Genomic DNA, 26,391 nt, shown 5'->3' with positions numbered 1-26,391 from the left:
AATGGGTACCATTTCATAAATGAATCATAAATAACAAGAGTAATCAAACTATGAAAACAAAAAATTTATTTTTTCAATTAACAAAAATCTGTACTTTCCCCTTACAACTCTTCCCTCCTCTCTTAAAAAAGAAAAAAAAACCCTCATAACTATATGACTATATATATATATATATATATATATATATATATATATATATATATATATATATATATATAGTCAAACAAAACAAATACTTGCACTGGTCATGTCGAAAGCAAACTATGTCTCATTTTGCACTGAGTGCATCACTCCTCTAACAGAAGGCAGGTAGAATATTTTATATTTTATAATAATTTCTTTGGAATTAGCCATTCAGAGCTGTTAAGTCTTTAAAAAGTGACCTGAATTTATAGTATTACTATTATTCTATGAACTGTTCTTCTGGTTCTGCTCACTTCATTCTGCGTCACTCATGCAATTCTTGCCAGGTCTCTCTGAAATCATCTACGTCATCATTTCTTAAAGCACAATAGTCTATCGTTGATATACTATAACTTGCTCCAGCCATTCCCCAATTGATGGACACTCCCTGAGTTTCTAGTTCTTTGCCACTGCAAAAAAAGCTGCTATAAATGTTTTTGTACATATCCTCTCCAACTATTTAAAATAAAAAATTCTGTGCCTAAGAAAAAAACAAAGTCTATTCCTAATGAACGATTTCCTGGAGGTGATATATATGCAAGGAAAGCATTTTAACTAACTAGGGCAGAGGAGTCCAATTTGCAATTCCCTAAAACTCCTGCCAGAACCAAACCAGATTAAAATGTAAATGGGATATGTTTAATGAAATAAATAAAAACACAACAAAGACAATGTTAATTTGTAGTTTTCTAAGTCAATATGCAGTCTGTAGGAAGTCTCTGTATTTGAGTTTGACACCACTATCCTAGGACAGAGAACCAAAGGAAGAAGATATCATGGTCAAACATTTCAAGATTTCTAAAGAACCAATAATAGTCAACTGGGGATTTCTCCTCCAGGTATATATTGAACTAGATGATCAACTGGTTGCTTCTAATTTTGAAATTCTATGTGTAACTCTAATCCTGTGAAAATATTTCTCTAAACTAAACTGCAATAAGGTTATCTAATGGAAAAGTGCACCCCTTGGGTCATAAACAAAACAAAAACTAGGCTAGTTTAAAAAAAAAAAGGTAACAAGGCAATCATTTGTGAAGATATATTAAAAAAGAAAATTCCCTGGGGAGTGAAAAAAGTGAGGCAGTTCAGCCTCAGTTACCTGCACTCTCTGCAGAGATGCTGCTGTAGGGAGGAGGAGCATCACTAACAACTCGCTCAGGTTCTCCAGATTCTTCCTCGTTCTGCAACTGAAAACAAATTTTATTTTAATAAATGTGATAATTCAAAGTTCTCTGATGTAGTGACAGTGCTGTATACAGAGTCTGTGCTTAAATGAATAGTTCATTCTCACTGGAGAGCCTAATTAAGGAAAATAAGACAATACGCAAACCATTGTGCTTGGATATTTTCCAACTCAAGTTCACCACACCAACTGTTCATATTTAAAATAGTCTATGTTTTAATAATTCCCAAATAGTTTAGGCATTCTGCTAAGATCTGACAAATGGAATAACCTATGAAACTCCATAGTAAGCAACTGGCAATGAGAGTAAGTTTTTCAAAATACTTGATCTTTTTTTTTTGTCCAGATCTATGCTTTCACTAGGAAATTCTGGTGAGGATATCCCTTCTACTAATGTAAATCTTTCACTTGTTTTTCAATGAACAATTCTGATAAGAGGTTAGGTGACTTGCCCATAGCAAACAGAGGCAGCTAGGTAGACTAGTAGATACAGCAGTAGGCCTGGAGTCAGAAACACCTGAGCTCAAATCCAGCCTCAGACTTTTATTAGATATGTGAACCTGAGCAAATCATATAACCTCTCTTTCCTCCAGTTTCCTCATCTCTAAAATGAGGTATGATAGCACATACTTCCTTATGAGACAACAGCACCCATATCTTGTGAGGATCTAATGAGATAATAACTGTAAAGCACCTTGCACCTGGTAATAAGCCAGGCATATGCTTACTACTTGGCACATAGTAAGCACTATAGAAATGTTATTGTTAGTATGATCATTAACGGAATCCAAGGTGTTCGTGATCTGGGGTCCAACCAAGGTCAGATCTCTACTCAATATATCACACTGCCTCTCCAACTTTTTAGTACACATCTCAAACATGTACTATAGATGGATGGGAGTAGTAACCATCTTAGAATAAGAAAAAAGTTTTGTTTTTCCAATGTAGTTAACAGGCCATCCATTCAGTTTTCCTTTTTTCCAACAGTACTGATTCATGAACTGGCTGGTATTAAGAATGTAATCTGAGACCATGGAATATGTTTAACTCTATGTAAAAGTGAAATGATTTTTGAGGATCAAAGCTTTAATCCCAACTTTTACTGACATTTTGGGGGACTCAAACCTGTGATTTAAATGGAAGTAGAGTGTTCCACTATGAATTAACTTCCTTTATGAACAAAGCTCAGCCACTGCTGTGCAAACTTAAATAACTATCCAGAGTATTACAAGGTTAAGTGATTTGTCCAGGGTCATATGCCAGTACATGTCAGAGATGAGACTTGAACTCCTGACTCAGAAGCAAGACCTCCCTATCACTACACCAACATGCTTGATGCAAGTAAGCTGGTTCTCCAGTCTTAAGAAGAGACATATATTTTTACATTCTACCTTGAAATGTTACAGAAAAACAATACCACCTAAAGCTTAAATATAGCAAGAAAAACCAAACCTACATGTTAAAAGGCAACTACCTCAATCTTCCATTTCCTATTCACTCTATGTGATCATTTAAAACAAGATGCAAATATGTAAGTGCTAACTAGTGTTACCAAATTTCAAATTTCAAATTCTTGCACACAAACCTAATTTTCATAATAAGTCAAACCATATAATTACTATTTACATTTTAATGAATGAAGCATTAATTGTTTGCTCTGTGCAAAGCACTGAGGACACAGACAGAAAAAGTAATAAGGTCCCTGCTCTTCAGGAGCTCACATTCTAAGGGGAGAGACAACACATGTGGAAGGTTTCTGCAGCAGATGAGATGATGAAATGGAAAAGTCCCAAGATCCTTAGGATAGTGGCAAAGCACATGGTAATGCTTGTACTTTAATGTCATTTCCATTATAAAATTATATTCCTTTCTGAAGCTGAACCATTTGATTGTGCCAAGGACTTTGGTAGCAAGAATCTTCTTTCTGGGTTGGCAGTAGCTCAGGCTATAGCCTGAGTTAGGCTACATAACCACAGGAGTAGCTATTCAGGATCATAGCTAAGGATTCAGCTCGAGGCTTGCCTGTCCTCTGGCAGAGGGTTGGCAGTTGATGGAGAAAGCTGCCTACTTTTCCACAAGAGCTGCTTCCCTGGATAATGGTGGTAAGGGCTGGGATGTAAGCAGGATCAGTTGCTGGGGTAGTATTGCCAGGGATCCCATAACTAACATTAAACCTTAAGTCAAGATATACCTAAATTATTTAATTTTAGCCAATAATCAATTTTATAAAACAATTAAAATATCTATATGTAAAATAATAACTCCATAGAATACAAAGACTCAAACCTTCATAGGAAAATGCAACTAGTTACCTTAATGAAACTGCAGTGAGAACATGTGAGTGTCCACAATTCTGGCAAACATTTCAAGCTCTGGAGGGAATAAGTCCCAGGAAGGCAAAGAGGATATTCTAGAGTTCCACATACCTTTCCTTTCTCATTCTTGTAAAATCCTTCAAGGGGAAAGATCCCATCCTAAATTCTACTTTTTGCAATAAGACTACAGAACAATTTTTTTTTAAGTTTTTGGTAACATGGGCATACTGAATTTGAATACTTCAAAAGAGATGTAATTTTATCCACTTGGGTACCACCTCTCCCTGTCTTAGAAGAGGTCATTTTTGAGGTCCCTTCCAGTTCTAAATCCTAGAATATTGTCAAATTTTTGAAATTAAGTTCTAAGTTGCTTCTAAATTTCATTATTTACATCTAATGAAAATGGTGCAAGTAGCAGCACAATACTAAAAACTACATATGTCCATAGAATAAGGAGATTTTACACTCAACACCACTCACTATAGGAGACAGAAATTTCCTTTAAAACAAAAAAATAGATTATCTCACAACTGAAAAATGGAGAGATTTCTAAGAAGACATATTCTCACCTCTTCAGAAAATTCCATGTCTTCTTTCTGAAAAAATAACAGAATGTTCATTTCCATGGAAATTAGACCAATCTCCCTAAAGTGAGATTAGTGTCTCCATTTCATCCAAATTCAACAAATATTTACTAAATGTAGTATGTACAAGGTACAACACTAAGGATGGGAGGATAAAGATAAATGTGACCACAGATTCTGTCTCAAAATGTTGTCTCCAAAGAGGGTGGTGTGAAGTGAGAAAGTGGAAGAATGACACAGGAGAATGTAGGATTAAGTGCAAAGGTAAAAAGTTCTATAAGAAATAAATTTAGGAAAATAAAACTATCCTTTTAAGGTATTCAAGTTTCACATAGTATAGGATTATCAAATCAAATACCACAAGCACAACTCAAAAACTTAATACGTAAAACCTACTACTTTGGGACTGTAACATATATTCAGCAATATATATATCTGGAAAAATGTTTCCTAATGAAGTATTTCTCTTTATAGAGTACAAATGTAGTTCCTTGATAGTAGAGAAAAAGAAATCATCATTAAAAAGTTTGTACATCTTTTTTCCATCTTATATTTCTTCTGGTTTCATCCTTAAATATCTTGTCTCAGGATTACAGTTATTTTAACAAACTTCTTTAAAAATGTTTTTTCTCTCTACTGCTTCCCCATTTATTAAGAAATACTATGTATATATAATTGTTGAACTATCTATATTCACAAGATTTTACAAACAATTTTTGGCTATCAATTCCCTATCTATAGGTCATGAGATGACAGCTTTAAAGAAAGAGCCCAACCTTCACACTTTACAGATAATGAATCTAAGGCCCTGGGAAATCAAGTGCCTACAATATACAGTACATGTTCTCACACAGAATTTGAACCATGTCTTCTTGATTCCAAGTCCAGGATTCTAATCATACATCCCATTACACTTCTACTCACCTCTGAGTAAGAATGATGAAATAAGTTTTTGTAAAATATGCCCTTCCAGAGTACTATTTCAATATTAAGTCCCATCCCATTCAGTCTGGTCTCAGAGAAGCATTACTCCATGTTTGTTAGTTTACCTTGCTTGTTATTCATACTTGGTAAATATGAGAATAGACAACTGAGGTCCTGAGTTTAATTGCTTGTTTCTTTTTTAAACTTTGTGTTGTTCAGATTCAGCATGTCAAGGAACAGAGCCCTTATTAACCTGCATAAGATTTTGTCTCTCGTGAATTACTGGGCAATTCTCTACTGATATTCTTCCTATATTGTAGCTATTCTCTATGGTATCTAGCTTGGTAGAGATGCATAGATACCATGAAAATAATATCTGTTCCTTTAAAGTCTTCAACTTCTCGCCCAAGACTTAATAATTTTTATGAATGTTTTCTAGGTTACTACTGTCTCTAAAATTACTTTTAAAATTACCTTTCCACTTATTTTACTAAAGAATTTTTTTACCATAATAGAAATTATATTATTAATTTTAGAAATTGAAAACCAGTTATTTCAATAAGGTACCTATTAAAAGTAATACTTTATTCACGCCACTATTTCTAAGAACATAAAATTGAGAATCAGAAGAAACCTTGGCTATCAAGTCCAACCTTCTTGTTTTACAGATGAGAAAACCGAGGCCCACAAAGATTTAGTCACACAGATAGAAAAGTTTTCCTGATTTCAAATCCAGGGCTCTATCCACCAAACCACATTGCTTCTCTAGTCAACTATGAATGACAAAAGTTTTTTGCATTAATTACATATAAGTAGGCCAAAAATAGCACATTATCATCCTTTTATGTAAAAAAAAAAGGGGGGGGGATTATGATAAAATTTTTCCCTAAGTGTTCAACTTGAATACATGCTTATTTTCCCACATACACTTCATTTCCTAAAAACCACAGTCTTATCAGTGAATTTCTCCAAAAAGCAGAAGATATAGCAAAGTCATTTTTAATTTTTTTTAAAGTAGGCATCGAAACCCTATTCTGCAACACTGAAGATTAAGGCAGTTGATTCTTAATGTAGCTTACGTATCTTAGCAATGAGTTTAAATTAACTGAAACTAACCTCATTACTTGCTGAAACATCATTAAAAAAACTTGTGGGCTAAGTTACTGGGCAACACATGAAATGTAACATTTTGCAGCAGTAAAGGAAAAAATGACTAAAGCTCTACTCACAATTGCAGGAGCTCCACCCACTTCACTGTTTCTTCCACTAGTTCTCAATGATAACCCAAAGAGGCATTTTGTGCACAAGGAGGAAGAGGCCTTTTCAAAGCAACTAAAACAAAGCATCTTTTAAAAATTTCCCCTTGGAACTCTTTTACGCCTTAGAGAGACAAAGTGGTGCTGTGGGAAAAGTATTAAATGTGAAATCAAATTACCTCAGTTAAAATTCATTTTTCACTACTTTACTACCTATTTAACACTGGCCAACTCAATTAATCCCTTTGGGTCTCAGACCCTTCTATCTATAAAATGAGGAGTTGTACTTGATTTATAAGGTTCCTTTCAGATCTAAATCTATCTCATATCATCCTCCACAAAAGTCCCATTCCATAGTCTCATCATGGTATAGAGCTTAACCTTCCAAAGGTTCTCAAAAGTAATACTGATTGGGCCCAGAATTCTATCAAAGGAAGGGAGTGAACAGGATTCCAACTTGGAAAATGCAATATGTTCAATGACTCTAAACTGCTCCCTGAAACAAAACCTCATCTTTTTAACATCAGCATCCTTGCAATGATGCTATATAACTGTAAGTTATGGAACACAACAGTTTCCAAAGATTCAAAACTGCAAGTGATCCAAATGGGCAATGAAGAAATATGTGGTGGACACAGACTGCAGCATATTAACAAATGATTTGGTGTGAAAGATTTAGTTAACCAAGAAATGTGAAACTGAAAAAGGAAGATTAGCCACATTTCAAAAGTGAGCAATAACCAAGCCTGTGTGCCACACTAGTTAATGTTAAAAGACATAAAGGCAGACTTTCAGCATATTAGGTAGATCCTTTATATGAAGGAATTACAAGACGACATGGACAAGAGTTGCAAAGAATAAGAAATCGTGTATGAGGTGCAATACACACCACTGGAGAGAATACTCATTCTAGGGGATCAGTCCCACTTTAGTACTGTATACTTAAAGGACAAAACAGTTAGTTACCCTGGTAATTAACAGTGAATAAATTTCTTTAAAAGGATGATTGAAAAATGGAACAAACTACCAAAAGGAAGGATTATCCTTCAAGAATGGATTCTATCAAGGAAAAAAATTAGCCATGAGCACAGCTGACTAAAGCAAACTTAACACTCTTTCTAATAACTACAATTTTGATCTCATTAGGATTCCTAGAAAGTCAGAACTTCCAAATGTAATTAAGCTGTTGGCCTTAAAGTTATTAAATGTAGTAGAAGATCTTACATTAAATATCCTCAAAGTCAACAGAACCTGCTCATCTGAACCAAAAAAATATTTATAGCTTTCCTCACAATAACACACAATTTTTTAAGAAACAAAAATTAAAATTACAGTTCAAAGAAAACAATTTGAAAGAAAGGAAAAAAACAAAAAAGGGCTAAAAAAGAGTCTTACTATTATAAAGTTAACAATCCAAAGTTATTTTCTATATTTATTTTAGTACATGGAAATATTAATTATATTTACAACTCTTAAGCTAATTTCCACTAAGTGCAAATGAAACAAAATTTTCCTTGCATGTACAGAACAAAGATGTTCTGAATTCATCACCAAAATCTAAGTGTTCACTAACGAAAAAAATGAGGGTTCATGTGGTAGGAAGAATGAATCATCATTTTTCACACAGACTAACACTGCCATGATTATTGTAGGCCAATAATTTCCACCTGGCATTTGATATACCTTTTTTCCCTTTTAACTTTCTTTAGGGAGAAGGAAAGATTGGGTTTTTAAAAGACAAGGGTTAAGAAAAATTCTTTAAAAGAACAATTTTTTTAGATTATATTATACATTTTCAGTTCCAATGTAAAGTATACACTGAAATATGTAAATAAGAAAAAAAATCCAACAGATTGTAAATTTTCTGCAAACTTTTTATTTACTATAGCAAGTTGTAAAGAGTTCATAGTCTTTGTTTTATAACAAAGTGTTTTATAAGTGTTATAAAGCTCTTATAAATCTTTCCTGTGTATTGCTGCTATCATTATATAAAATGGAAATTTATAAATAAAATTAAACCTGAATGAAAATGTAAACAACAAAATTCACCCAGTCTTGCTAACACCTATCTCTAAATATGTCATATTCCACAAAGACTTAAATGTTCAAGAGTTACTTTCTAGTTTACAAAACTGTAAGGGCAAAAGAGTTCTTTTTTCTTTTTAAAAAAAGTTATACTGCACACAGGACAGTGTGTTCCCTTAAGAAGAATATCTGTGAGGTGGGGGAAAAACCTAGTATGACCTCTAATTTAATGAAAAGCAGGGTAGCGTAATGGAAAGAGCACTGGATTTGGAAGTCAGAGAAGACCTGAGAGTGAGCTCATTAGTTGTGTGACCCTGGGCAAGTCCTTAAATTCTGTAGGCCTCAATTACCTCATCTGTAAAATAAAGGTGTTGGATTTAATAATCCCCAAATATCTCTTCTAGGTCTAAATTTATGATCCTATGAGCTTCATATACCAGACAACATGTTAGGTGCTAAGAATATAATGACAAAAATGAAACAGCTCTTACCCCAGGAAGCTTCCATTCTAAGGGGGGGGGGGTAGGGAGGGGAAGATGACATTTACATAAATATGAATATTCAGAATAAATGTAAGGTAAAGGAGTTTTGCGTTTGTTTTGGGGGGATTCATACTAGCAACTGGAGAAAATAAAAAAAAGCTTCACATTGGTAGGACTTGAGCAAAGTTTTAAAAGTAAAAATTCTAAAAAGAAGAGATGAGGAAGGTATGCATTACAGGGATACACTGGCAGCCAAACTTCGTCATATATGAGGAACAATAAGGAGGTGAGTCTGGCTCAAGTGCACAGAAGGTACAAGCAGTAATATGTAATGAGTTAAAAAGATAGGCTGAGGGCAGATTATGAAAGCCCTTAAATGCCAAACAGAGGAATTTATTGAATAATTGGAGTAACAGAGTCAGACCCACAATTCAGATAAATGACTTTAAAGCATTTTATGTAGGATGGAGAGGGGAAAGACTTGAGAGAGGAAGAACAAAGGAGGTTACTGCAGCAGTACAGGTAAGCGGTATGGTTCAGTGAAAAGAGCATCTCCTGGATTCATAGTTCACCTACATGACTCTGGACAAGTCACTTAACTCCTACGGGTCTCAGTTTCCTAATAGGTAAAATGAGAAGTGTGGATGAGATAGCTTCTTGAAGTCCCATTTTTCTCTGAATCTGAGACCATTCAATCACCACCTGCTAGAGGAGACCCTTCACAATCCACTCAGCTGCTACTTACTTCCTCAAAGATGACCTCTTCATCTACTTTGTACATATCTTGGATACACTGACTTAAATATGTGTTGTTCCTCCCATTTGAACGTAAACTCCTTAAGAGCAAAGACTGGTTTTTTTCCTTTGTATACCAGCACAGTATATGGCACATGGTAAAACAGTAATAAACTCTTCTTGACTGATTGTGATTCTGAGACCCAGGCAAGGGATAATAATTTCTTCATGGGAACATAACTAGGATATGTCTGAGGCAGCAACTGAATCCTGATTTTCCTGCCTCTAAAAATTAAGAGAGAACACACAAGTTAAATTCTTGACATATAAGGAGGCTTTAAGAATGAAATTATTTGCTTCACTGATTTAATTTACCTTCAGATAAAATGTTTTCACAAATCTTTCAGCAACTTAATAAATGGCTTTTTAATTCTATGAATTTTGCTACAAAATAAATAACACAATGCCTACTGTGTAGGTGTTTAAATTTTTAAAATTAATAAAATTATTAAATGTTTTTGAACATTTCACATGCAAACTATTTCATACAAATGTTAAAAGTAGAATATCCTAAGGAACATCTCCTTTAACTAGAATTGTAATAACAATAAATATATAAGTAACAAAACAATATAATTAACAAGAAGTGTAATAAAATAAAAAATTATCTAAATTAAAATAACCTCAAAAGAAATTTATAACATGCATTTCTAATTCTTTGATGATATCAAAACATTAAGATAAATTACATATTCAGCCAAAGTAAAATTTTAAAATAAATACAGAATTTTAAAGTATTCCAAAAACTAATGCCAATGTCACCTATTGACATCCTCAGGGAAGGATTAGGAAAAGAATACCCAATCAAAATATGTACTCTTAAGTTACTCTTACTCCTACAAGTAAAGTGTTTCTGGATATGGAAAAAGAATCACTCAGATTTTGAGACCCTCCAAGAACAAGCCCAAAGAATGCTATAATGAACTACAGATTTTTTTCCATACTAGTTCCCTCCAAGCTATTGCTTACAGCATCAAGGACAAAGCAAAGGACCTAGGGTAATAGCTATAAGCACATTTTCCTGGAATACCTCCATAATTATCTTAGCATACAGAAAATGTTTCATTTAAATCCTCCTTTCTAACCTTTTCCTTCTCTTTTACACCTCATTTTCCAATCCAATCCAACCATTATTAAACACTTAATACACTCAAGGCACTGACACTAGTGTACTAGGCTCTGAGGACTACAAAACAGATAGAAGGGATAGGACCCAGACTTAAAATTTCATTAGTGTTAGTAACTCCTAGGTGAGGAAACCCCTGCTATCAACGTAGGTCTTAGAAAGAGCTGCCTAGAGCCCTGAGAAATTCAGTGATTTGTCCAGAATTACACAGCTAGTATTTATATAGATGAACCCAAATCTTCCTTTATTTTAAGTACAACTTCCATTCAATACACTCCATTGTCTCGGTTTTTTGCCAAAGACAAAAACAAAATACTCTCTGCACTCAAGGATTTACATTTTAAGTTTACAGTCCAGCTTACAAATAAGATGTATATACAGGACAATTTCAAGGGACAGAGATCACTAAGATTTAGCAGGATCAAGAAAGAATTCCTGTATAGGGCTGTCATATGAGCTAAGAGTTCTGAATGAAGTTAGAATCTAAGCAGTTTTAGTGAAAAGGGCAGTCCAGGCTTGGGTGGCAGCAGTAGCCTCCAGAGCAATTGGGGGGTGTTGAATAAAAATAAAGTGGCAGGGGAAGCATAAGGAAAGATAAGAAATTCTGGAAAAACAATTCATACATGTTTCATCTGCTGTGTAACAGATTAAAGTCTTAGTGATTACATTATTTTCCAAATAAACACACAAAATGCATGTTTATAACCAATCCATGGTCAAGTTCGTGGACAGTTCTTAACAAGCAAGTGTTGGTAGGTGTGTTGCACATTGTCGGGAAGTCCAGCATGCATAGGCAGGAATGTGTACGTGTAATGACTTCTCTACAATACAATATTATATGGTTACGTGACACTATTGTATCATCAAAATTTCAATGAAAGAAAAAACCCACAAATTTACAATAAATTATTAAATTTGTATCTTTTTTAAAAATATATTATATATATTTTTGAAATGATGTAAATTTTAAAAAGTTACAAGATTTCAAGGGAGGGCACTGAATAATTTTTTTTTAAAGGAGACAGTAGGCCAAATAAGTTTGGGAACCTCTGCATCTACGCAAAGGTAGATAGAGGTGGAAGACAGAATGCCAATTTCAAGGAAAAACAAGAATACCAGCTTGGGTGGAGTTAAATTGTGAAAATCTTTATACAACAAGCTAAAGAGTGTATTGTTTATTTCAGTCAAAAGGACTGAAGGTTCATAAGTGGTGGTTTCTCAAACAGCTTTGAAAAAAATCTAAATCATAGAATTTTCCAGGAATAACTAAATAATTTTATTGCCAGATAAAAAGGTAGTCAGGACTAATTTTAAATATGTGTAAGTAAATAAAATATGTGCATATATAAATTATATATATATACAAACATACATATGTAATTGATGAGGTTTATTAGAATACAATTACCATATATAGATTTTCATGTTATATATTTACAGAAGGCAAAGTGTTAGTTAAGACTTTAAAAAATCTTTAAACATTAACATTAAAATATATACATCATCAAAATGCTTTTAACCACTCTAACAATTAGAGATGATAACATAATGGCCAATCACTTCCTTTTTTTTCTTTCACTTAGTTGTCCATTTTGGCTAGAATTCTATCAATATTACTCCAACTCATGAACTCAATTCTCAAAATGCTATTAGTTATGTTAATTCATTCACCTAATTAAACAGGGCTAATAAAAACATATCTCACATAGCTAATGCTTACCTACATATTAGTATAACCAAGTGGAAATGATTTTAAGCATACTTTAACTACACCATTTAGATTCCACGTCAGCTGTACAAGAACAAAATTTTACTGCAGTCTCTTACTCCTGACGCACAAGATTGAATAAGATTGCAGATCACCCTTTCTGAATCATATGTCTGTGTTCTGTTACCATAGTACTGGGTGAGTTTTCTAAAAATAAAATCTCAGGAAGACAAGTACAGGGCCAAGAATGTTTAAAAATCAATATGGATATGAAATTGCAATCCTTCCTTCTACAAAAATGAAACTAGAGAAACTGAAAAATAATTTCCAATTTATTGCTTCTAACTACTAATAAATGTTTCTGTTTATGAGATTTATTATGTATTTCTTTGAAACTAAATTACTTTTTTTTACAAGACTCTAAACAAGACTCAGAACCATAATATTCTTATATCACCACTCTTCCCAAAAAGCACCACTTTCATGCTTTCAAAATAAGTTTTATAAAACACACACTACAAAGACCTTTTCCATTATTTTGTTTATTTTAAATATAAGGAAACAAAGACCCATACAGATTAACTAACTTGTGAACTGAATTCAAATTTTAACCTAGTCATTTTCTGGGTAATGTTGGACAAGACACTTAATTCAGTCTCAGTTATAAAATGAAAACGATTATTTTCCTCACAGACCTATTGTGAGGATCAAATGAGAGAGTGTATATTATTTTATAAACCATAAAATGTTACATAAATGTCAGATAGCTATTACTATCAGAACCATAAAATTTCAGACCTAAAAGGGACATTATAGGTCATCTAGCCAATCTATACCTCATGCAGGAATCCTTAGCTTGTCATCTGGAAAATGTTAGTTCTCTAGAAATTTTGAGATACTTAATCTTGATATTTTCCTCATTGAAATTTCCAAAGCCAATTCAAATGCAAACAACCCTCAGAATAGTAAGTCATCAAGCTTCCTTCCAAAACACCTGTTCCAAGAAGGCATTCGTTAGAACTAAATATGTTTCCCCAAATGCAGAACTTTGGGAGGGAAGGGTCCCAAGGAGAAGAAAGGCGAATAACAGCTATTATTTATATGGGTGCCTACTATGTTTGAGGCATTGTCCTGAGCACTTCAAAATATTATCTCGTGATCCTCACAGCTCTGGGAGGTGTTATTATTATTCCCATTTTACAGTTAAGGAAACAGATGCAGCCAGAGGTTAAGTGATTTTTTACATAAGATCACACAGCTACTAAGTTTTCTGGGAAGATAAAACAGTGCTAGAAGGGTCCTGTGAACATAGAATGTCAGCTCTGAAGGAACCTTACTTAGAACACAATTTCAATGCAATTTAGTAAAAGAAAAAAATTCAGAACTCAAAACACTGAATAAAACATATAGCAAAAACTTCAATAAAATTGCTAAGAATTTTATTTACTGAATTTCATATATTCCCCAAAGATTTCTATCTAGATTATAAATGTAGTCCCAAAATTAGTCCCAAAACGCATCCAAACATTAATATATAAAATTAAGTTGGCAGGGATAGACTGGACATGTGACTGGCTTCATTAATTAGATACCTCCTCATGGAAACCCATTAAGGTCAGCATCTTCTCCGCAATTCAGTCTTAGAGAGCTGCATATAGCACTAGGAGGTTAAGTAATTTACCCAGGATCACACAGCCAGTATGTCATAAACAGGACTTGAATCCCTGGTTTCAAAACTAGCTCTTGATCCACTAATCCACAATAGTCTCAAGTTTTTTTCTAACATATCTTAATATTCTTCTTGATTAAATATATTGGTTGAGTTTCTTTTAACTACTGACTGTTAATATTATACCAAAAAACAGAGCAAGGCCAAAAAAAAATGTGTCATATTGACTGGTGGACTGATAAATATTGCACAAGGGGAAGGGACTGTTTTAACCAACTGGTGAATATTTTACTAAAAATGTCCTTGATCCTAATCAGCACTTTTAGTTAACATTTGAAACTTTTAACTAGCTATACTGCTTAGAAAAATAAGGCAACCCTAAACGTAACAGCAACAGACATTGGGTGATATCTGACTGCCTTTAGATGAGGTCAAAGGTACAGTCAAAAAGAGCTGATAGATCCAATGATATTGTAAATGTGGGTACTCTTCCAATGGACTGGTTAATTCCTCCAAGAAACTATGTGATTACCCCTTCTAATGGACTGGGTGGGAACTCCTCCAATCTTAAATCACATCTACACAGCTTCCCATCCTATGAAAATCTTATCCCTAAATCTTCTAGGAAGGAATCCAACTAATGTTCTGGTGACCTTTTCCATATCTCTTGACATTATGTTGAAACCATTCCTTCCCTCATCTCCACTTCCTAATCAATAAGCATTTATTAAAAACATTTACAATATGCCAGTCAAAAGTGCAAAATATTGGGAAGACAAAGAAAAAGCAAAAAAAAGCAAAACCTCTCCTTGAGGAGAAACAGCATGTATTAGCCACAGAGTGGATGGAAGGTAGTAACCTTAGAGAAAAAGACACTAGCAGCTGAGAAAAGGTTTCATGAATTTCAAAAGGTGGCATTTGAACTTAGTCTTGAAAGAAGTCAAGGCTTCTACGAGGCAGAGATGAGGAGGGAAAGCAATTCAAGCACAAGAGCAGCTAGTACAAAGGTATAGAAAAAGGAAATGGAATATTGGGTGAGGAATGAGCAGGACAAACATGGGATCTATGACTTTCTTTTTTTTTTTTAATATTTTGAGAACTGTATTTCAATATAAGTGGTTTCTTGAAACCCCATACATTTTTACTTTATACATTCAAAAACATTATTCTGAGAAAGGGGTCCATAGGTTTAACCAGATTGTCAAAGGGGTACATAATGCAAAAAAGGCAAAAAAATCATAGTAGAGCAAGATTCTACAGTAATATGTAGAAAGTTATTTACACTCTGGCTTGCCAGGTCAAAAAAAGGCTTTAGAAAAATTAGTTTGGCAGTTGTGTAGAGCAGAGGTGTTAAAATCTCAGCCCACTAAACTCCCAAGTGTTGTAGAACAAGATCTAAATATAATTGGCACACCTATCAGACTGCTTAACATGACAGAAAAATAAAATAAGTTTTAGAAGGGATATGGAAAAAATAGGTACACTACTAAAACTGGTTTTGGAGTTGTTAACTGGTGCAGCCATTCTGGTGAACAATTTGGAACTATATCCAAAGTGCTATAAAACTGTGATTGACCAAGCAATAATACTACTAGGTCTATATCCCAAAGAGATCAAAGAAAAGGGAAAAGGACCTATACAAAAATATTTGTAGCAATTCTTTTTTTGGTAGCAAAGAATTGGAAATTGAAAGGATGCCCAGCAACTGGGGAAATGGTTGAACAAACTGTGGTATATGATTCTGATGGAATACTATTGTACTATAAGAAATGACTAGCAGGATGTTTTCAGAAAAACCTGGGAAGATTTATATGAACTGATGCAAAGTGAAGTGAATAGAAAACACTGTGCACAATAACAGCAATATTGGAATTGAGAAAGACTTTACTACTCTGATCAAGACAATGATATAAGATAATTCCAAAGGACTGATGATGAAAAATGCTATCTACCTCCAGAGAGAGAACTGATAAAGTACAAGTGCAGATTGAAGCATGCTTTTTTTCACTATGTTTCTTGCTTTTCACTTTTTTTTTGCAACATGGCTAATATGGAGCTATGTTTTGCATGTAATATTTACATCATGTTGTTTATCTTCTCAATGGGAAGGGGAGGAAGAGAATTTGGAACTCAAAAAAAGTTTTTAAATAAATATTAAGAATAAATAATTCTGCTTGATTGAGAAATGTTTAACAAAATAAACTAAAATACAACACAACACAGATAATATTAATTTGTGGTTTTCTAAGCCAATATGCTGCCCATAGAGATCATTTCTTTCTATATGAGTTTGATACCACCAGAGTAAAGGACAGATTGCAGCAGGGAGAAACCTGAGGCTGGGAGATCAATTATAAGCCTATTAAAATAATCCAGGTGAAAGGTAATGCAGGAGTGAAGAAGAGTAGTGACTGTATGAGAAAAGAGAAAATGTATCCCAGGGATGTTATGGAGAAAAAAATGACAAGATTTAGCCATTGACTGAATATGTAAGGTAAGTGACAGTGTGTTGAAGATGATATTGAGGTTGCAAACTTAAGGAACCAGGAAGATCTAACTTTTAAAAATTAATAGGAAGTACATGGTAGGGGCTCAATTTATCGATTAATCTATTCCTACTCCCTAACTCTCACTACTTAACTAGACCAAAATCTTCTTTTCTTCGTTTTGGTTTCTTAAATGCTGTCTCTTCTGAACAATTCTTCATGAATAATATGCTGCAACCTATTTATCTCCTCCATCGTCCTTTGGTGATCCATATTTTAATTCTTCAGAGACTACAATATCCCATGATTTATACCAGTGCTGACTCATTACCAAAAAAATACTGTGGTTTAAAAATGAGCCTTTTAAAAAGAGAAATATGGGATCATTAAAAACACCATGAATTTCCCAAATTTAATCCAGTCTTTTCTCTTTCCTTATATCCAATGTGGGAATCCATTTACTGTCCATATGTAATATTTGGCTGAAGTTACATGTACTAATGGACCAGCTCTATGAGTTGTTCATCCAAATGCACATGATCATCTGGACAACTGGCACGCTTCACCCACTTGGAATTTTCCTGTACGAATAATTAGGTTATATTCTTTAGAAAGATTATGTATGTCACTTAGGAGGACCTTTAATGTTCCTGGGCTTGAAGCAAGCAACACAATGTCATTCTACCATATACCTCACCAGATCTACAGGGAATTCTGTTTTTATTTGGATTCTACCCTGATTCAATCCTCCACAGCAGAAGCAATTACCTTTGTTAAGGTAATCCCAGTTTTATGTCTCACTCGATACTAATAATCATCACATTTTCAAATACAGTTACCTATTGTTGCATCTTTCAAGGAACTGCATATTAAAATCTTTTACGAATTTAAGCTGAGTACAAATATAGTAATATATGCTATTTTTCTACTAAGCTAAATACAAGGGTTGAAAAGTTAAAAAAAATATAAAAACCCTGATAGACTACAATTCACTAAATTTCTTGTCTACTGGAAAAAACTGCTTTAAAGTGAACTAAAGTACCACTAAGGATTTAATCTGTTAACAATTCGAAAGAATAGCTATCAAAATGACTACCATCTACTTCCCAAAGAATGTGGGGTCATTATAGTTTTGTTCAAGGATAAAATAACAATAATCAATTAAGGAAAGTGAAACCAATACTTTAAAGAACTAAACATAAAAATATAATAGGAAGCTATATATAAGTTCAGGACCTCTTTTTTTTTTAAAGAATAACAAAGCAATTTTCAAGGCAATTTTAATTTTTTCCCCTAATTAAATAAGACAAGTAAGGAAAACAAAGAATTCAGAAATGCAAAATTACCTTTGAGGATTACCCTTATTTTTTTTCTCCAGACAATTCTATGCATACTACTTCAGTTTAGAGCATGATTTTTAATGATGAGCCTAAAGTTCTGGTTTTGAATCCTACATCAACCAGCTGATTTGCCTGACACCTTGGCTACAACTAAGATCTTTATCAATCAGTTCTCCTCTAAACATAGAAAACTAAAGTAAGGAAGGGACAATAAAACTACACAAAATCATCACTAACCGTGAAAAAAACTCAGTAAGTGGCTTAGTAACTTCGTAAGTAGGGTTATTTTCTTATACAAAGGAGTTAAAACACTATTGCTTGCAGATACACAAAACTCAAAACTCAACAGAAAGCTAATTACTTTCAAGAGAAATGATTTGACTACAGGGATTCACCATGTGGTAAAAATGGCTTAAAATCTAACATCCAATTAGGAAATAATTCTCACTACAATCAACTTTTCTACTGCAAAGATTTGCCCAGCTTTTGTCTTTTATTTTCAAAGTTGATGCATCCCCCTAGGCCAAAATAGGCTCTTAATATACCAAGCAAGTGAACGTTTTTGATTCAAACAAAAATTAAAAACCTACTATGTGCAAGACACTATATTTTTATAGAACATTCAGGAAAATAGTATGGCATAAAACTTAAAATATAATTACTAATAAAATATGCAAATATCCATCTACTATATCAAATTTGTAATATTCTGTCCTGTAACATCTCCTATGTCTACCTGGTGCAATAACCTAACCACCATACTGGTAGTATTATGAGAAAGGTGAATGTTTTCTTTCCTTGGTTCACATATGCTCATTAACAAGCCAGAGAGAAACACCATAAAAGTTATTAAATAAATGCACAAACTACTACATGATCTGCACCCCATCCTAATCACACCACACTAATCCCATTCTGAGAAGGTGAATACATTCTTTCCCTAGTTCACACATGAATTCATTTATAAGCCAGAAAGACTTGCCAAAAAAAATTAATATTTGTTGAACTGTTTAACTCAACAGTTTATTGCAAACTTGATTTCTTTTTGCCAAATCTGCAAATACCTACAAAGACATTATTATAAGTGAATAATATGAGAATATGTTAAACTCAACAAATATTTATTAAGTAATGGAAATGTATGAGACACTGTGCTAAGATTCTAAAATACCTCAAAAATACTTCAATTTCCTATTTCTATCAAGAGTAACACCTTGGCATTATGATCAACTCTCACTCTTCTTCACCCCATAAATCCACAGTTGTCGAACTTTGTCATTTTTAATCTCCACAACTTCTCTAACATACATCCCCCTTTTCTCTTTACTTACTTACAATTCAGGCCCTCATCTCCTGCTAGCTAGACTACTGTGCAACTACTATCCGCTCTATCCTTTACAAATCTGTCAAACTGATTTGTTCTCAAACTCCAAAGGTTTCCTACTGTCTCTAGAATAAAATGAAAGCTCCTCTACTTGGTATTTAAAACGTTTCATAAACTGCCCCCAATCAATCCCATTATTCCCCTCCACAGACTGTACTGTACTGTATAGTCCAGCCTTCTTGCTGTTCCTCGAACAAGACACTTGTTTACATCTAGGTGCCCTAGCCTGTGTCCAATTCCTGGAAAGGGTTCCCCTCCTAGTTATGTTTCCTTCAAAACTCAGTTCAAGTGCCACCTTGCACATGACTTCATGAATTTTGTGCAAGACAACATTCATGAAAATCAAGAACACTTCTAGTAAGCTTGTATCTCCCTGTTTTATGCTTCAATTAAAAATTATAATCTGAGGATCAGTAAACAAGCTTTTCTCTGTTGATACATATTGAAGAAATCCTGAGATTCTCCAATATAAAATTTTAAGTCCCTGTTTTCCAGGAGTTTTCAATCTGATAGAGACGATAAGATATACACAAAAAAATATGACACAAGGCATATGGCAGAGGAGTGATGTAGACAAAGTACTAGACAGATGAGAAAGGGAACTTGGAGCAAGGGGGAAAAGGAGAGGGTTCATGGGAACCCTTGGCTCCTAACTGGTCCCTGAAAGATAACGATTTTACATAAGCAGAGATGTAGAACGATTATGTTCCAGGCAGGTCAAGGTCAAGGAACAGACAGTAGTCCAGTGTGACAAGAGCAAGACATGAGGTAGATATGCCTGAAAAAGATAGGCTGGAGTCAGATTCTGAAGGGACTTAAATGTCAACCTAAGCTGATCTATCCAACTGCAGGCAACTTTTTGAGAAGAGCACTCGTTAGACCAATCTGGTTAGACCAGAGTTATGGTTAGATTTATTCTTTAGAAAGAATCTTTTGGAACGCACATGAAGAATGGGTTGGAAAAAGAAAAGACAAGATGTGGGGAAAGAGTTAAGATATTATTACAATAATTTAAGCAAGAGGTAATGAGGGCCTCAGCTAGGATTGCAGCAGCTGAAGGTGAAAAAAGAGGTGACTGCAAGATAAACTACCAAAGCAGAAGCAACAATACTTGGAAACAGGTTTCAAGAACAGTTATCAACAGAAATAGAGAAATTAGGATATTGGAAAGTAGAGGGAGAAAAGAGGATTTAAGTGTTGGATGAGGTTCCAGGAGATCAACAAGAGAGAAACGTAAGACACCAGACTGAAGCTCAAGGTTGACATCTGGCTCAAAAAGCTGTCAACTTCTTTAGGAGGTTGTAAGCCAAACCTAAAAAACTAAAAATTATGCAGTCTATTTTTAATGTATAATAATAAATGCTAATCTTACATTTATAGTGTTCCAAGGTTCACAAAATGCTTTACATATTTTTCTTTTGACTCTCTTTTGAATCTTGTGAGACAAGTAGATAATATCAAGTCATTTTAAATATCTTAAGTTCCCAAGCAATATATATATATATATATATATATATATATATATATACACACACACACACACACACACACACACATAGGTATAATATGTATACTTGTATATGCACACAGATATAGCTAATATCTGATTTGATATGCCAAATATTCCCATTTTACAGAGGAGAAAATTGAGGTTCACATAAGTTAAGCGACTGGTCCGTAATTACACATAAGGGAAAGGAGCCAAGAGCTCCAGAGGAACAACAGCACCAGCTCCTGTTACTCCTAGTGCAACCACCAAAAAACTTTCCAAGGAAGCCAGCTCTTGTGGAGATGCAACCTGGTAACTACCTCAGCAAATTCTTCGGCTCCTGCCTCCTTAACCACCGTAAGTTCTGAAGACCAAGAAAATAAAGTTCTGACCATCAAAGTCTTTGGCACTACTAAAAGGTTCAACACCAGGAAAGATATGATTTACTAATAAAAATTAGAGTCACGAAGATGCACTATCAACTGCCTTGCCTAAGGAACCCATTCTCCCCTCCAGAGATTTTGTCTCCCACTATTAGGCAACAAGCTCCAGGAAGGCAGGGATAAGTCTTAGTTTTCTCTGTTAGCATTGCAAAAAATGCTTTTTTCATCCATTCTTTTATGGTCAGAGGTGAATCCAGAGCTCTACCTAGTTCTACTGGATTATCATATCACATAATTTACACTGGATCCAAATCCAAGGAACTCAATTCAAAGCTCTTTACAAATGTTAAGTCTTCAGATAGGTACAGATGACACAGTTTATCAAAACCATATTGTAAGTAAGGAAAGCATAAATGACTTTGGCCAAATCACTAAGGAAAGGTAGGAAGTAGAATCAGCAAAAGAAATCAGGTATCTCAGCTCTAGTACCAAACTTGTAAAATTTTTTGCAAGTGGCATGATACAGTGATTGCATTTTTCCTAACAAATTATTTTTAAATAATGTGGATATCCTGTTTTCAGTACATATTAATAGTTTTGAATGAATGCACCCTAAAGTATTCTATTCAGTTCTATTCACCCTAAAATTAAATATTGTACCCAAATTTGTGAATTCTAAAATCAACCATTCATTCAATAAACATTTACTAAGCACCTATTACGAGTCAGAAACTGGGGATACAAAAGAAAATTTGAAATAATCTAGGTTGTCAAGGTGCTTACAGCTAGATGCTAAATTTATGGTGGTCTTTTCCTCAGTTCTTAAAGATCTGAAGAGGCAAAATACTATTCAATACATTAATAGACACATTCAACTCTCTTTTCTACTATTTAATTAGAGGAAAAGATAAATTTAACCAATTACATCAAATTTTAAGGCCCATTTCCAACAGATGCAAATGACATGCTAATATCTAAAACTGACCTAATCCTGACATATCACTTTTGTGTGTTGAAATAATGCACTCAGTTGTATGCAGTACAATATGCCTGGAGTTTTTCTAAATGCTAACATGCCAACAGCCATCAAGAAGATGGCTAACTAAAAGAAAACGTGTGGCTTTTTTTACATCCATAATTAACATTTAAAGAATCAATAAAAACAAATGCTTGGGAAATTTGAAATTAATGAACATCCTGGTAACAGTTTTATGACATAGGTCATTATTTACTTCCTATTAATGGAGACACCCAGGCACAGAAAGCAAGAATGACTTGTCCAAGGTCATATAAAAAGTCTATTACAGGCTCCTCATTAGGCTTTAGGTCTCTTAATCCAGTCTAGTGATTTATACAGTAAGCTGTACTGCCACAATTCAAAATTATCTGTGACAATCTACCCAAATTCCTAAATAAAGTCCCCTTAACAGCCTGAGAAATGAGATGGAGGAAATGACAATATACAGATGGTTAAAAAAAAAAATGAGTTATGTAAGGTTTAAAGTTCCCATTTTAACCTTTTCGTGGTTTTCATTTATTCTGTGGAACACAGGACATCCAGCACAGAGATGTTCTATCGAAGCCTTGGCATTATTATTCAAATTATTACTAAAGGTTCTTTAACATGACTAGACTGGCATTAGGGGTTATCATTAAGCATCGACAGCTAGAATTCGGCTGTTTTCCGACAATTACGATAGATTTGGGGCCATATTATTGAACACTCTTAGGCCTCTCTAGGTTTCCGGAAAAATGGGGTTCAGTGGCGACAACAACCAAAAAAGTCTTCTTTATTTACCGCTGGTAAATAAAGATCCAACCCTCAACGGTTCATTTCCGCCCATGTTTGTTATGAGAAAGTTGTATCTTCTTCCATCATCCTTTTCAAGCGCTTAAAATGCAAACCTTCCGTGTCCACGTCGCCATTTCTGAGGACACAGGCAACAAAAGACGGCCTTAAAGAAACCTCCAGGCCATCCTCCGTGGGTCGGTCTTGTTTTTAATTGTCTTAAAGCGAAAGGAGAGCGGGATGGCAAAAACAGAGCCAGCTTGGAGGCCTGAGCAATCCCACCTCACACAGCAGGGAGCCTGGGCGCAGGCACTCGCCGCTGCTTTCCAGTGCCTTTCTACCCCTTCCCCCCATCTTTTAACACTGACAATCTGACAGCAGGGAAAACCGAAAAGAAAAAAAGGGGGGGTGCAAACGGGGGAAGGCAGTTCTTTTCCATCTCGCAGGCCCCCCCCCAGAGAGACCAAGGGACCTGCCGGCCCCTGGGGGAGGTCGCGTCGGGGGGTGGGGATCCCCGGGCAGGTCGCACGCAGGGCCGACTGCGGCGGGCGGGGGAGGGGGCGTCGCGTCTTTCGGGGGTGGGAGCGCCAGGGCTAGGCCCGGTTCGGTCCAGGGCGCCCCGCGCGAGGCCTACAGAGCCTCGGGGTCGCGTTCTAGGCCCTGTGGGAGAGGAGAGCGGGGCCCGAGGGGCGGCAGGGTGGGGCGGGGCTGCGGGCTGGGCCGTTGCTCACCTGCTGGTATCTGCTGCCGCTGCTGGGCTCGGCCGCCGCCGCCATGGCGCAGCCGGGAGGGTGGAGAGGCCGCTGCGGGGACGGTGGCGGGGCTGCTCTCCGGGAGGCCCGGGAGGGTGGGGAGGTCTGAGGAGGGGGCAGCGGGAAGGGCGAGGATCGATGGGTGGTCCCTTCGGGAAGCACTGGGAGGCCGCGGCTTCCTTCAGGTTTTCTGCGGGCTGCCCTGCCTGGGCCTGACAGCGCAGCTGTCCAAGCACAGCCGCGATCTCTCCGAGAGGAGGCGGAGACCGAGACGAGACGACGAAGCCGCTGCGCCGCGCCGCGCTCCCCTCCCCCTCCCGCCACTTCCCCTCCCCTTCCCTCCCCTCCAGGCCCGGCTCTCCGGGTGCGGGCGCGGGCGCGAGCCCTCCTCCTCGCTGCCCCCGCCTTCTCCCCCTCTCCTCCCGCTCCCCTCCCCTCTCCTCCTCTTCCCTCTGCCCCCTGCCTCCTCCCTCTCCCTGCTTCCCCAATCTCTGCCCCCTCCTCCCGCTCCCCTCTCCTCCTCCTCCCTCTGCCCCCCGCCTCCTCCCTCTCCCTGCTTCCCCAATCTCTGCCCCCTCCTCCCGCTCCCCTCTCCTCCTCCTCCCTCTGCCTCCCCCCCCTTCTCTCTCCCCTTTCCCCAGTCTCTGCTCCCCCTCCTCTCCCCTCCCCTCCTCCTCTTTCCACCCTCCCTCAGCAGGGGTGGAGGGTAATTCTCAGTCTGTTACTCTCCCCCCCTTCCCTAGTCTCAGGCCCTGCATCTTTGATTTCCTGCCTTCCTCCTACCTTCATAATTAGAGGGAAGACCCTCCCCCCCCACCCGCATCATCTCCGCCCCTGAGGCTGGAAGGGGTTCCTGTCCCTGCATGGGTGACAGAGGAAAGGAAGGCAGATCTAGTTACGTTCTCCAGGAGATCTCCCAGATCCCCCTTTCTTGGCCATCACAAATGCTGTCTATTATCACTAACTCATTCCTAAAATATGTATTTTTTCCTTGGTGCCAGATCATCTCTCCTCTGACCTTGGAGAGACTGTTCTGTTATAGCAGAGGGGGTTTTTGTTTGTTTTATATTCCTTCTCATTTTATGTGTCTATGAGCTGGGTGCTTTGTAGACTTACAAGAGAATTGTAAAATACAGCTCCTGCCTGCCAGGAGCTTAGAAACTGGTTAGGACACAAGGTCTCCAAGTACTAAGACCCCACCCCCATACATTCATCTGTATGCATGTGGCTGTATACATGCGTCTGTGCGTTCACATGTGTGGACATACGTAGAGGTGTGTATGTGCATCCATCCATACTCTTGTGTATACATTACACAGGGTTGGATGCAAAGGGACTTTTTAGGGAGCAGCTTTGTGAAGAAGGATGCCTCTAGGCTTGAATACCCGCTCTGCCATTCACTAACATGACTCAGCAAATTACAAGCTTTCTGAACCTAAATTTCTTTGTAAAGTAAGAATTCTTACACAACCTGGCTCACGTACCTCTGTAAAATATAGTTCTAAAATGTGAGCCATTATTATGGTATTTTCTTTAGCAGACCAGTCATTTCATCCACCCTACCTACTGTTTGCTGAAACTTCAGGTCAGAGACCAGGGCCTGGGGAACTTACTCTTTTCTGCTCTAGAACTCTGTCCTAGGGTTGTAAAGTTCTATGTACTGGTCCTACAGCTATACTTTCCAGCCCAAGAGACTTCAAAATCCACCCTACTGCATGTCCCATACCCTCCCCCACCTTCCAGTTCAGAAACTGATCATAATCAAATCAATACTGCCTTCACTACTGGATGATTGACTCTACTTACCATCCCTGACTTCTCAAACCAAAACACACTACCCTACCCACTACATTTTGTCATGTACACATTTTGTCATTAGAGTGGAAACTCCTTGAGGTCAAGGACCACTTCAGTTTTCTGTTTGTATTACCACACAGCCCAGTGCTTGACCCATGAGTGCCAAATAAATGCTTTTCACTGATTCAGCGGTATAAGGAGTCACCAAGTGAGGCATTCCCTTTACCAATACTGATTATCTCTTGCTTTGTAGGTTTAGAAAATTGTCTGGGGCACGGAGACGTCAAGCGACTCACCCAAGGAGGGAGGGAGGGGGATTTAAACCCAAATCTTCTTTAGTCCAAAAGGAACTCCCCATCCATCAATCACTGTATATCATCAAATACCCAGTGTAAGTGGTCCATTGTGCCCTATAGTGGAAAGACCATCAAATTTGGAATCAGAAGCCTGAGCTTGAACCCCCCTCAAGTTACTTAACCTCTATGGGTCTCTGTTTACCCCTCTGTCAAATGAGGGGATTAGATTAGTTGTTTTCTAGAGTTTCTTCATGTCTAAATCCTATGATCCTAGAAAGTACAATAGGAATTCAAAGGAGTGGTTGATCACTGGAGGACTCAGGATAAATTTTATAATTTGGAGGCAGAGAGGAACTAAAAGTAGGCAAGGTAGGCATAAAGTAGATCAATCAGTCAGTAAACATTTATTAAGTGTCTACTATGTG

The 26,391-nt window shown here is 36.5% G+C and overlaps 1 protein-coding gene across 1 annotated transcript in view; it reads right to left on the bottom strand.

Annotated features, from left to right (window-relative positions):
• Positions 1 to 24,276, bottom strand: part of NDFIP1 (Nedd4 family interacting protein 1) — a 48,830-nt gene extending 24,554 nt beyond the window's left edge. The window contains exons 1-2 of the mRNA XM_072630624.1: positions 23,853 to 24,276; positions 1,283 to 1,370 (exon numbers count right to left, since the gene is read on the bottom strand). Of these exons, the coding sequence (XP_072486725.1) occupies positions 1,283 to 1,370; positions 23,853 to 23,897 (133 nt within the window). The 5' untranslated portion in view covers positions 23,898 to 24,276. The remainder of the gene's footprint in view (positions 1 to 1,282; positions 1,371 to 23,852) is intronic.
• Positions 24,277 to 26,391: the final 2,115 nt, after the last annotated feature.

The sequence above is a fragment of the Notamacropus eugenii genome, chromosome 1 (assembly GCF_028372415.1).
Source record: "Notamacropus eugenii isolate mMacEug1 chromosome 1, mMacEug1.pri_v2, whole genome shotgun sequence".
NCBI lineage: Eukaryota > Metazoa > Chordata > Mammalia > Diprotodontia > Macropodidae > Notamacropus > Notamacropus eugenii.
The sequence above is the reverse complement of the archived record's forward strand: the minus strand, read 5'-3'. Positions and strand labels throughout refer to the sequence as shown.